This window comes from Scomber japonicus, chromosome 16, assembly GCF_027409825.1.
Source record: "Scomber japonicus isolate fScoJap1 chromosome 16, fScoJap1.pri, whole genome shotgun sequence".
NCBI lineage: Eukaryota > Metazoa > Chordata > Actinopteri > Scombriformes > Scombridae > Scomber > Scomber japonicus.
The window spans coordinates 14,957,960-14,971,948 of NC_070593.1; the positions used below are offsets into that span (position 1 = coordinate 14,957,960).

Sequence of the window (13,989 nt, forward strand, 5' to 3'; positions counted from 1 at the left end):
GTGAGATACTCAAACAGCATGACAACCTTTGTGGTAGCCACCTGCAGACAGCTAGTGAAGTACAGTTACTACAGAGCATTATTCACACAGACACACACACATACACAGATCTGCACATCCTAAAATACACACCTTCATCAATGAGTCTGCCACAAACATGCAAATCAAAGTACTGCATGATGTTTTACTGTGGGAAATAGGCTTTGAACACCTCCTAGTTTGTACATTGTGACATTTTTGATAATCAGTTTCAACTTCTGTATTAGCATGAAAACAAAAACGAGCTTCAGATGACAAATCTGAAGAAATTAACTCATATTAAAGTCCATTTATTGTGACATTTATGCTGTGGAAATTAATCTAAAGATTTGGAGCACTATGTGTGACTGTTAACTAGATCTGCAGGTATTTTTGTGTTGAATTGTCATATCCCCTGAGTAAAAAATGACCGAAGCAGGTTGAAAAAAAAAAAAAAACCTGAATTGTTCCTGGAAAGTCTGACCACAAGTCACCAGACGGAAATATCTGCATGGATGGAATGTACTTTTTGATATGATCTGAAACAATTCAATTTTCTTACTGGCAATCTTATTTGGCAGCACGGTTTGCTTTAATAGTCATGTAACACATTTTTAAAGACATGAAGCCTTTATTGTTTAAAAACAGGAATAATAATTTAAGAAAGAAAAAAAGTCCCTAAAAAAGAATCAGCGACTGTGGGCCATGGAATTGCATGACTTGGCTCTTGACATTGCCATGATGAAACCTTTCATTTGAAATAATTAACCCCAATCGCTCAAGTCCTCTGTTCTATCCTCCTCCATCGCTCTGTCTTCCTCTCTCATCTTTTCACGCCCTCTTTCCACTGCAACGGTCCGGCAGCTGAAAGAGGAAATTATAATGTTCTTCCTCTGTCTCTCCTTTGCCTCATTCTCACTTGGCTCTCTCCTCTTGCTTCCTGGCACAACTGGTCCTGCATTCGTCTTTTTGTGCTCACATGATTCACAGTAACCACACACACGCACCACATGGACAGTACATGTACAAATGCAACATTGACTCATGGTGTGGTTGTCTCGCTGCTGACTAACTCGGGTGATGGTCTTAAGTGCACTCGGGAGGTGGTGGACTGTTGCACGATAGCATCCAAACTGGGCTCATTTGTTGTGTCAAACGAGCTTAAGTTTCATCTCAACAACACGATTATTGTACTGTGAAAACAAAAAAAAATGTGCTGTGATAAATGAGTTTAATTACTCTAGTTTATTACATAATTAGAAAGACTAGTTGGGATAACATTTGAACAGATAAGGAGCTTTTTAACCTTACAACACTGTCTTGTGAATGGAGTTTGAGCAGTTGTTATATATGACTTTATGATGACTTTAACCCTCCTGTTGTCCTCAGGTCAAGGAAGGACAGAAGGAAGGAAGGAAAGGAGTAAGGATGAAAAGAAGAAGGAATTTAGGAGAGAAGGAAGGAAGGTAAGGAGGGAGGGAGGGAGGAAAGGAGGAAGGAAGGAAGGATGGAAGGAGGAGGGAGCAAAGAAAAAAGGGTGGAGGAGAAGAAAAATTAAAGAAAGAGGAAAGAAGGAACAGTCAAAAGAGAGATGGGGTCAATTTGACCCAGGAGGACGACAGGAGGGTTAAAAGGGACATTTATGGTGTGGGATATCTATGTTAAACATGGTCAAAGTTACAAAACATGAGGTGAACGTATGTAAAAATTCTCCCTGAAAGTCAAAAGCCTGCTCTGAATGCTTTGTTTGCAATGTTACCTCTAAGTCCTCCTTGTGATGATGTCAGATTGTTCGGACACGCCCCAAACAGCCGCCTGTTGGTTGCCTTTGATACTAGGGATGTTCCATGGGTTCTTCACGTTGCACTTTTATGTTTTGAATAGGATTTGGGCATGAACATTTACGGATGTATTTCGTCAGTTTGGAACAATAAGTGAAATCCTATTGTTTGTTTTCATGGAAGGAAAAAATCAGAACAGAGGAGGGGGCCTTAAAGAGATAGGAGCTAAAACAGCCTGTTTTAGACAGAGGCTGAACTGAGGGACTGCAAAAAGAACCAGCATAAAATAAAGGAATTTTTGAAATGTAAATCATACAAAGATATTCTTGTAAAGCCCAAAAATATAAATATAGACGTTGAAATGTGTACAATATGTCCCCTTTAAAGACTTCTTGTCAGTGTTGTTAGAGTTACAACACAATCCTAACTCACAACAGCTACTGAGCTTCTTTATCCACTCATAAACATCTTGTGACATGTTTAAGAGCTGTGGAAAAAGCTAGTAAGCAGGCTTCGGTTTGTTTTGTCAGATTTCAACAGATGTTTTTCATGTTACACACAGCCTTTGTTAACTCAACATCCACTTTGTTACTGACTACATATCAGTGACATTTCCTGAGTCAGAGATTTACTACTCCTGTATTTAAGGCATTGATGTAGGTATTTTTTACTGTTGTTTACTGTTGTACTCAGAAGTTAAACAGGTCCCAGAACTTAAGTTAAGGAAAAAACATCCTGCAAATTCATTAAAATACATTGATTTTGTTTCTTTTCTTTTCTTATTTGGCAGTAATTTCCCAAACCTGATAACTGTGGACGAATAACAGCTTGTCCACGGTGTAAACACCCTGTAACTTAAGCTCACTCACTGATTAACTGCAGATTATATATACAGTATATGCTCCATTGCCCCGTCATATATCTCTGCAATTCATTCATCCTGCAGAGCTTTCTCTGATGTACGCCACTTTAAAAAGATGTGTCTCCCCAGCCTCTGAATACTCTTTTTTTCCACAGATGCCTTTTGATGATTCTATAAATTATAAAGAGACAGCATTTCATGTGTGGCAGAGGAGTGTCAAAACAACACATCAGGTATAGTCTGAAGAAAAAGATAGCTGGGTTTGCCAAAAATCCCTCAAGTGATCATTTTCAATGTTAGCAGTTATTTTTGAGCCATTTAGTGACAAGTGAGTCACATTTGAGAGGATGTAGCTGAGTTTTCGGGGGAGGGAATCCCTTCTGATATCAAGCAGAAACTGAGCTGGATAGAGACTCACTCCTTAGGACTGTGTTGGTGTTTGCATTCCTGTCAGAGTGAGGAGGCTGCAGTCTGGTGCCTGCCTCCTTCGTCCCGCAATATAACTTCAAGGACATCACATCACAGGGGAGCCTGAAGGGAGGACGCTTGATGTATCACTACAGCGAGCATCACACCTATCTCATCTTAGGCTGGTGAGACGGCTCATTTTTCACTGAGCAAGCTGGTCATAATGCTGTTTATTTCCTAGATAATGGTTTATCAGTGTGTAAATATAAAAGACAGAGGCAGTGTTTTCTTGAGTGTTTTCTTTCAAAAACATGATTTCAATAGATACATCTTCCAGAACATTTATTAACTAAAGAAATTGTTTGACATTTTGGAAAAAACGCTTATTCGCTTTGTTGCTGATAGTTAAATGAGAAGATTGAACCATTGTCGTCTGTGTTAGTTACACTAGCTGAATACTGTATGTAGTTGGAGCCTGCAGCTGGTTTGTCCAAAGATCACATAATCTGCCTAACCCCACCTGTAAGGCCCATTGACATGTTGATTTGTTTAATCTGTATAAAACCAAAGTGAAAAAACAACAATTTGCTATTTTATTGGTTATGATCCAGACTATTTCTTGGCTGGGAGCAGTAACTCTCTGGAGTACAGGACCAGGTGCTTTGACTTGATTGTTTTCCCTTAAAAAAAAAAAACACAAGATACTGAGCAGATTATAGAGAGGTTTCCCCCATTTCCAGTTATTATGCTAAACTATAGCTGTCTGGCTGCTGCCTCCATATTTACCATGATCTACTACTATAGTACTAATAGTACTATTAATTAATGGTTTATGATGAAGTATTACTAATAATAACAATTAATTGATTGTTATAGACAATAATCAATAAATAATTTCAGTCAATTTTCAACCAAAACACTCATATTTTAAGATTCCAGCTTCTCAAAGGAGAATATGTGTTGTTTTACCTACCATCCAACAAACGGACACAAACAAACTGTATATATTAATCTACAGTGAAAATAATTGTTAGATGTAGCTCTTTTGTCCAGTTGTTGGAATGTGTACCAATCTTGTATTTACATTAGATTATAAGGGAATAAAAGACCCGTCAGAGTGAGAAAGATAGATAGATCTGATTGGTCATAACCAGCTATTTCTATTTTTACATCTAATTATCTTTTAAAACTTCACTAGTGTAATCAGTGCAACTAGCCCACACATCCGTTTCAGAAAATTCTTTAAATTAAAAAAAATAATAATTCTGGAAACAAGAAGTCATATGCACTAGTACACTGATATTTATAGCCCATAAGAAAAGTGGGTTAGTGATTCAAATTGAGCATATGGGCATTTTTCTCCATCTGAATTTTGGTCAGACGGAGTCGTTCTGCCTTATTTCTCCTCCTTCCCCATCCTTCCCTCCTTCCTTCCCTCCCTCTCTAGTCGTTCTCCGCCCAGCTGAGTATTGGCAGTGTGTGGCGCGGAGCGCACAGCGTGGACTTGGAGATGTCTTGGTAGCATTACGCACGACATGATCTACGCGAAAGCCTCCCTTTAAACGGACAGGACATTTTGAAGCTGAACTGGACGTACTTTCCAACTTTTAACTTTGGAGTCACATTTCTAGCAGCCTCTTAAAGACATTTTCCTCCTCGGATGAGACTCGGATCTCCGCAGCAGCAGCAGCAGTGAGTCTGGGTGACTTCTCTTGTCCTCGTGTTAGAGTAAATATCGAGGAATGGAAACGATGTAAACAGCTCGGGGGGGAAAAACAAACTCTACAGAGGAACAGAAAGAGAGAATGATCCCGCCGGCCAACATGATTCAAGACCAAAGTGGGGGCAAAGAGGACGAACGGGACCAGAATGAGACACCAGAATCCCCGACGGCGAGAGCCAGCCAGCAGGAAACCAAGGTAGGACTGTCCTGCTGTTATTATTAACATAAGATAATAGAGCAAACTTCTATCACTCGACTCATCAGCTCCCCAAAAGAGCAAATTAGTTGTCACTTTTTATCACAGACTCACACACTGACCAACCTTTTAAAACTGCTTTAACAGCCTCATCCTGGTTTTATCAGAGGAAACCATTCACAGATCAACTTCAAAAATATAACCAGCTGGACTGTAGTCACTTTAGACTCATTATTAACATAAAAGACAATCTTTGAGTGTAGGAATACCAGCAGAATAACATCTTGATATTGGACATAAAAACAGATGTTTTACAATGTAATACAATTATTAGTTATAGAGGATGTAAAGGATTGTTTAAAGCTCCCTTTAACTGTTTTCATGTTCATGGTGTGCTGTGGTGTTAATGGAAGCAGCAATTTGGTGTTAATATTTTGAATAAAGATTTTAATAAACAAGTGGCATATGGGTTTGTAATTTCTCCTTGTGGCTGATGTAGGAAAGTAGGCTGTGTGATGAGAGAGAGGGCCGCCTCAGGCATTTGCCATCTATGTGGGTCACATGTTGCCCAGACTACTACAATTAGCAGTAAAATATTGGACTTGTCACCCTGGTAGTGGATGGCTTCAGCAGCTCTCCTCTTCTGTCCCTGAATACAGGACAGATGAGATTCAAACTCTTGTGAAGTTGAGAGAAACAGTTCAAGCTTGTGCTTTTTGGATATACTGCTGCTGGACATTTTTCTCAGGTACAGCTGGGGATGTACAGTACTGTGTGTGAGCTTTTTACTTTGGCACGTGTGACTATTTCATGAGACGTCTGGCTGACTTTTCAATTAATCTCAAAGCTTCTGCCAAGCAACCACACTAATATCCAACATCTGGGGTTATTATAGCAGTATACCTCCGATAGACAAAACGTGATTAAAAGAAATGTAGTCACTTGTAGTTCTAAGACATAGGGCTGGGCAATATATTGATATTATATCAATATCTTGATATGAGACTAGATATCGTCTTAGATTCTGGATATTGTAATATTGTGGCACTGTGTTGTCTTTTCCTGCTTTTAGAGGCTGCATTACAGTGAAGTGATGTCATTTTCTGAACTTACTAGACTGTTGTAGCTGTTTTGTTATTTGCCTTTACCCACTTAGCCATTATCGCTACATCGCTGTTGATTATTTATCAAAAATCTCATTGTGCAAATACTTTGTGAAAGCACCTGTAGTCATCCCTGCAATATTGATATTGAGGTATTTGGTGAAAAATATTGAGATATTTGATTTTGTCTATATTGCCCAGCCCAAATCAGACTTTATATAAACAGAGTGAGTTCCTCAGTAGAGTTAAGAATATTAATATACACTAAGTAAAGCTGTGTTTGTGTTTTTATTCCTCCTTTAAGAATACTGTGAGGCCTGAACATCAGAAGCGCAAGGTGAGGCTCCACTCTTGTGCAAACTGTAGAGTACTGTTAAGTCCATCATAACAGCATACCTACCTGCATGTATACAAAGATAAAAGTTGTTTTGCATCACAACTTTTACTGCTCTTTAAATTACATCACCCAGTGTAGTCAGTGCCACACAAGATTAAATCCTTCATCCAGAAGACACCCTGAGGCTACATCAGCAAATGTATTTGTTTCTAATGAATTAAGTCTCATAGGATGATTGACTTTCTTTGTTTGTTTTGCATCACCCTGTCCAGCCCCCACTAACCCTCCTTGCTTTATTATGCAATGCAGCTCTCATTAATTTGGTTGCATCAAGCACAGCATGAGCTCGTGGATGCATGCACACATCCTCTCACTCTGCTGATTTAGCTAAGATGTTTTACTCTAAACATATAAAACCACCTTAAAGGAAATGAGTGTAGAATTATTTGCAATCACAGCCTTTATAAATAAGTATACTGAATGTGCTGAAAAATGTGTTTATCTATGTAACATAGTTATCTAGAGACCAAACTGTGTTAATGGTATTATGTTTTACCACCATTTTTCTTTACAGAGTATGTAAAATCTGCACGAGTGAGGTTGCAGGAGGATATCTGTGTTGAATGTCTGTTTATGTGAGTGTGTGTGTGGGTGGTAATGGTAGAGAAGGGCCCAAATTGATTGTTTCCAGAGTGACCCGTTGAAATGATTGATCCTCACCATACCAAAGCTGCAGTGATAACCACTCTAAACAATTTGCTTGGGCATGTATGCTAAAATGTCAACAGCTAACAAATGTGCGTTATGTATATTCAGTATATATATACAGTATGGTAGTTTAAGTGGGTGATTTCATCAGAATATCTGATAGCAGCTCAGAATCAGACAGTGGATTTAAACTGTCTACTTTGTAGCTGGGAAACTTAGAGAAGGACAGTTCAACCTTGAGCTCCCGCTGTAAAACAGCAAATCCCTACAGGTGTTTACCCATTTGCAGTTGCACAGGCCAGCCAATGCTGTGTGATAGGACATTATAAATCATTAGGGTGTCCTCCCCTGCCTATCAGTTACTAAAAAACATAATCAATTTTTCCAATCAGAGACCTGCAATCACACACCAGCCAGAACACCAGAGCTATAAAATCACATTACAGTCACTCAGGTGTTTGAGCCCAAAATTAAGCGAGTTTCACAGAGGAGGAAGTACACATTGCAAGGCTAAATGAGGAGTATTATGAATAGTGTTACTGTAAAAGGGGAGCCTAATGAAAGTGATAGAAGCTCCGGCCAGACGGGGTAGCACAGCGTGTGTGAAATAGCACTGATGTGATGCATCGGCCTAACCTGATATCACATTAGCTTCCAAGTAGGGAACCTTGAAAGGTTTTACCATGAGCAGTAATAAGTTGCCCCTTGCAATGGTCTTTTTATCGGCTATCACTGTACAGCAGGAGGAGAGAAAATGGATGAGAAAACAAGTGACACCGTGAGATATTTGCCTGAAAGTTTTGGAGAAACTGTAAGCTAGTAATTCATTTAGTTCATTATAGTTGATTTACTCCATCTTTCACTCAGTGTTCTGAATTTTTCTTTCTCTCTTCTGTTGTCTCACTATATTTCACTACTTTATCTTTTTCTTTCCCTCACTCCTTTCCTCTCCAACTTCTCTTCTTCTTCCCTTTCAGCTGCAGAAACTCAAGCGCTCCTTGTCCTTCAAGACTAAGAGCATCCGCAGCAAGAGCGCCGACAACTTCTTCCGAACCAGCAACGACAACAAGACAGAGCTGCTATCTGATGTGAGCAGCAGCACGGGCCATCTCTGCAACATTGGGATGGCCCCGCCGCACAGTACCAACCTGCCCATCCCTCCGGTCCCTCCGGCCATCCCCTGCGCTCCTCCTCCTACATCACGCTCCCAGTCACGCAACCCGCTGCAGGTGGACTCGGCGGGACACTGCTTCATGGAGCACATCTTCAAGAAGCCAACGTTTTGTGATGTCTGCAACCACATGATCGTAGGTATGGGTTCGACACCTCTCTTCTCCATTTGTAAGCACAGTGACAATATGATAGGAGAAAGCAAATAAAAAATACACCGTCAAATGAAAATTGCCATCACAACAGAGTAACCTTTGCATAATGAGACCTTCAAGTCACCAGAATTTAAATAGTGATAGTGGTCACTGAGCAACCAACTTGACCTGCTGACATGTGACCAAAGTATCTCCATCCTCCTTGTTTATGCACTGAGCAGGTCCCTCCATCTGTCTGCTGAGGTGTCAGATAGCCAAAAAATAGCTGTGCCATCTCTTTTACCTGCTCTCCCCTCGCCAGATGTTCTGCTCTCTCTGACTGCACCCCTCCTTGTTAACCATCAGTACTCAGAGACCTCTAAGTCTTTATGTACCAGGGCCTCTGCAGCATGATAATGACATGGGCTGCCCGTACCATCTGCTCACCAAGCCCCTGATATCACGTTTGGTAGCAGATAAAAGGCAGACTGGTGGGAATATATGCAGATTCAAAAAATCATAAGTCATCTTTCAAACTAAGAAAAAGAAACACTTTAAAAGGAGCATATCATGCTTTTTGTGTTTTTTGATGCTTTAGAGGTCTATGACAAAAAAAAGACCCTACTTCTCACTTGATTTATTACCTCAGTAAACATTTTCTTAATTAGTTTATGGTCTCAATTGCTTGTTTCAAGTCTTCTTCATTACAACATGATGTTGATTTTGTGATTGCAAAGTCGCTACCACGATGATAACGTTGATTACATATGGTAACTGCAGATTGCGTGCAGATTATAGTATAAACACAGTCCTCTAAGATCTGTTGCTATCTCACAGTGTGTTTTCAGTTCATGAAAGTTAATTGTAACATTCTGCTTTTGTTTTTTGTTAAGTGTTCATTGCAAAATACCAAATCGAGGCTTCAAGACAGTAGTCCAGAACCAGTGGGTGATGACACAGTGGCTATATCCACTTCTTTTACATAGTCTTTGGGTAAACATGGTCAAACTTCCAAAACTGGAGGTGAAGATCTGTGAACATGTCCTCTTACTTGTCTTCAGTCTGCTCTGACAGCTCTGCTTGCAATGGTCATTATACTTCCTCCTCATGAAGATAATTGTTGGCGCATGCCCAGAAACAGCCATCTGTTCCATAGTCTTTGATGCTAACGTCGTTCACGTTGTTTACTCGGATATTTCGGGTTGGATTCCAGCTTGAACATGTACGGGTGTATTTGAGAAGTTTCCATTTTGAGTAAAGACACAAAGAAGTGAAATTTACTACTGTTTGTTTATGAACACACTGGGCTCATCGGGAGGGGGGGCTTAAAGAGAGAGGAGCTAAAACAGCCTTCAGAGGTTGAACTGAGGGGCTACATGAGGAACCAGTATGAGAAAGAAAGAAAGAAAGAAAGAAAGAAAGACCGTGACTGTAAATCATGCAAAAATATACCAGTGGAGCCCCAGAATATAAACATAGACCTCCAAATGTGCACGTTTTTACTTTGAAGACAAATCTCACTTCCTGTCCTGACATGAAATCAACAGGGCTTTCCACACAATCAACCATGAAGAGAAATTGTGAAATTAAACACAGCCAAACAAATATATCCGCAAGGCATGTGTTTTCTACCTTGGTAGATAGTCAGTATAAGTATTAGTAATTCTTCCATAAAACGTATTTATACATTTCTGAAAATTGTTGCAAACACTGCTCTGTTTTGTGTAGCAGGGTCAGTGAGGCGCGTCCAGTTGCCGAATCTGAATGGCCCTCTGGTGGTCTGTTGGTAATGAAAGTGTGATGCCTGCGTTAGGTGCTGTGCCCTCTGGGCCACTCATGAAAAAGATACTGCCCTCTTCTTCATTTGTCCTGCTTTAATGAGAACACAGTGCGGTCAGCAGCTGAGAGATGGCACGCAGGGTGGTTGTGTGTGTGTGTGTGTGTGTGTGTGTGTGTGTGTGTGTGTGTATGTATGTGTGTGTGTAATGAGCTGCTATGGTGCTGTCAAAGTCTGATGCTGTGTGCCAGAGAGCAAAGAGCAGCACATAGGGGAAAGAGATGGTGGTGGGGGCTCAAACTAATAGGAGGGCATAGTGTGATTATTAAATCATAATAGCCTTTTATTAGAAATCTCAATTATTTACACGCTTCATTACTGACTGACAAATGTTAATGAGACTCTGTGATGTGAAAAAATAAACATTTGTGCATAGAAAACTAAATGTACTTTTGTACATTCCTGTGGACTAATTGACACGCTTGGATCTTTCAAATATAAAATGCTGTGTTGCAATCACAATTACTATTACAGTTACTATTGCTACAGTGGCTACATAGAGTTTAACTTGTGATTTTCTGTGTTCAGCTTGTCACAGATTCATGTTAATTTCTCACATAACTTGATTAGCTGCATCAAATTGATCAGGTTTATTGTAACTGAGGTTTAATCAGCATGTTGTTAATATTTTGTGTCTTTGGAAAATGATAAGTGTCATTTGTTTTCATTAGTTTGAGAGTCAGATTACACACCTGAATAAATGCACAAACAATCAAATAATAAGTCAACACTTCATTTGCTTGATTTGATTAATTATAATAAACAATAGAATAATGCTTTTTAGACTTTTTTTCTGTAAAGCCACTTTGCATTCTTTAAAAGTTCTCAATCCTTCAGGCGGTCAGAAGTAATATAAAACCCCTACACACCCACAGTCCACCCACACAGGTGTTATCACTCAAGCTGCCTGATTAGACCTCATCTCAGGACTGTGTTGGCGTGTACACACTGTGCTTGATTGACATCTCTCTCCCCCTCCTCATAAGTTGGGGATCTTTGGGTTGGGGATTGTTGGTTATGACAAAACAAAACATTTGAGGACATCACCTTAGGATTTGTTTAAACAGTTTTTGACACCATTTTGACCATTTTCTAGACCACAAAACTGACTAAATGAATAATCACCAGTTTAATTGACAATGAAAATAATAATTAGTTGCAGCAGTAGACAGTTGTTATGATATTCATGTCATGACAGAGTTTGTAATTATGAGATTCTGACTTTCTAAATAGTGTTCATGTCAACATCCAAAGCATAATTACAACTATATGGGAAACTGACAAGAACATTAAGTAGCTGCAAACATTAAGTTGACTTTCCACAGCAGAAAAAGCACAAAGGGGAACTGATAAGGAAGTAAGCCCAAGGAAGCCATGCTAGTGAACCACTCTACCAGGGTCAATTTGGAAAATAACTGAATTGGATTCAGCCATTAGTCATGCGGTTAATGATGGCTTTGATATGTCAAAACGTCTGCTGTGAAAAATGTCTGTTTCCAGAATGGCTCCACCCAACTTAAACCCCAACTCCAGCCAGAGTAATTAAAAACGTGTGTGCGTGGGTGGGAAGAGTCATTAAGAATCCACCTTTACTAAGTACTGTATTCACTGTATACACTTAGCCACATTTTCTTCTATTTATTCCAAGGTTACTCTTCTTTAGTTCCGCTTTCATTTTCTAGTTCAGTACTAGGTGCTAGTGTTCAGCCTTTGTGTATGAAGTGTCTTTTTTGTGAGATTCACAGTGAATTAGTTTTCTCTGGTACATAAAAACGCTCTGATTGAATACTGGCTGGTGCTGGGATATTGATTGCAGGCCCTCTCTGCAAATAGCTTATTAAATAAATGTCCACATGAGTGAATAGGAGGGGTTTTGTGTCTGACAGAGGATGATTTATAATTTACAGACCAGTTTTTGTAACCACATACACACTTGAAATATTATAATCTATCTGTTGTATTTTAAACAGAATATTCAATGGCTAATGTAGATGGAATATGGAGAAATTAAAGCTGCTATCATAAAATATTGTTAGTCAGTATTTACCAATATTATGCAACAACTTTTAGGGGTTTGACATGATTTACTTTCAAGATCCTTTAAACTCTAGAAATCAAGAGAAGTTGATATTCACCACATACTGTATATGAGATTAGTCTCACTTGATTAACACACACTAATCTGCACTAAGAAAGCCCTGAAATACACATGACAGTTTTGATTGACCCCAGAGAGAAAATTAATCTGTGGGTTAGGGGCCACTGTCAGCTAGTGGACATTCTGCTGTGGTGCTAAATGACACAGCACTACCCCACCCTGCATGTGTGAACAGTACTATGTGAGAGGTGTATGCTAAAAGGTGTGAGGAATGTTTTCATGCCTTTTATTATAAATTGGAATTACATATGTCACCACACATGTTTGATCACTTTCTATCACAAAGAACAGAGGTACCACATGTTGCACCCCAGCTGAGCCTGCATTTTCTCCATTTTCTTGACAGGTGACATTGTCTACCACCTCTTAAAATGATCTCTTATACATGAGTTTATAAAAAAATGTGTTGTGAAATGTCAAACTGTGCCAACAGGGAAAATGTCAGAAGAAAGAGAGTCAGTTAATGAAAAGTTAGAGGAAAGTGGCGTGCTGAATTCTTCATTTTTAAACCTTGACGCAAAGTACAGATTTAGCAATGCCAACAGTATGGTTCCAGTGCTGGCAATATGGGTCTGTTGTTTGGTTCCCCACTTTGGTCCAGACTGAAATTATGAGGCTAAGCTCAGTTTGCACCCAAAAAGCGGGACTTGGACACATGGCTTGCAATAGTTCAAATGCATTTTTATTGAGAAGTTGTAGAGATAGGTGAAGGTTTAGAGAGCTGAATCACAACAATAGTGGAGTGGGGTACACAGAGAGAACTGAGCTGTCGGCTGGAAAGATGCTGGGCGAGGCAGGCAGACAGACAGAGACCACAGATGGGTAATGAACCAGAGGCACAGGAAAACACAGAGTCAAACAGAGTTCAGGCAAACACAAGTGATATACTGACTAAGAACCGTAACATTAGTACTACACTGGTCACCTGAACAATCTGGTGAAATCTGCAGTGTAGAGCCACAGGATATATATACAGGAGCTGTAAGCTGCAGGTTGATTGGCAGCAGGAGGGAAACAGAGCACCACGCCCCGGCAAACACACAGTTGGATAGAGAGAGGGAGAGAGGGAGAGATAGAGAGAGGGAGAGAGGGAGAGAGAGAGAGAGAGAGAGAGAGAGAGAGAGAGAGAGAGAGAGAGAGAGAGAGAGAGAGCGAGAGAGCGAGAGAGAGGAGAGGTGTAAACAGCCGGATCATGACAGAATTATGTTGACAGCTACCAGACATTCACGGTTCAACATTTGTGGCTTTAAGTGAAACAACTGTTGGATAGATTTCTAATTATGTCTCCATCAAGATGAATGGTAATCATATTGTTGATCACTTAACTTTTCATATAACCCCACCAGCAGGTCAACATTTCTTTTTGTTCAGTATTTTGGTTTGTGAAATTAGAATGAATGACATTCCCCTTCAGTGTCAGATGTACTTTTTGTTTAGTCCCAATTAGCTAGGAACTAAACATAGAGAACATGGTAAACATCATACCTGCTAACATTGTCGATGAGAGCATATTAACATGTTGACATTAGTATTTAGCCAAAAGCACAGCTTCAG

General features: G+C 39.7%; 1 protein-coding gene across 2 annotated transcripts in view; it reads left to right on the top strand.

The window, feature by feature from the left end:
- Window positions 1–4,642: 4,642 nt before the first annotated feature.
- The window catches only part of stac (SH3 and cysteine rich domain), a 37,287-nt gene continuing 27,940 nt past the window's right edge, over window positions 4,643–13,989 (top strand). The window contains exons 1-3 of one of the 2 annotated variants that reach the window (XM_053335605.1): window positions 4,643–4,988; window positions 6,396–6,428; window positions 8,114–8,447. In XM_053335605.1, the coding sequence (XP_053191580.1) occupies window positions 4,875–4,988; window positions 6,396–6,428; window positions 8,114–8,447 (481 nt within the window). In that variant the 5' untranslated portion in view covers window positions 4,643–4,874. The remainder of the gene's footprint in view (window positions 4,989–6,395; window positions 6,429–8,113; window positions 8,448–13,989) is intronic. The other variant, XM_053335606.1, reaches the window with a different exon arrangement.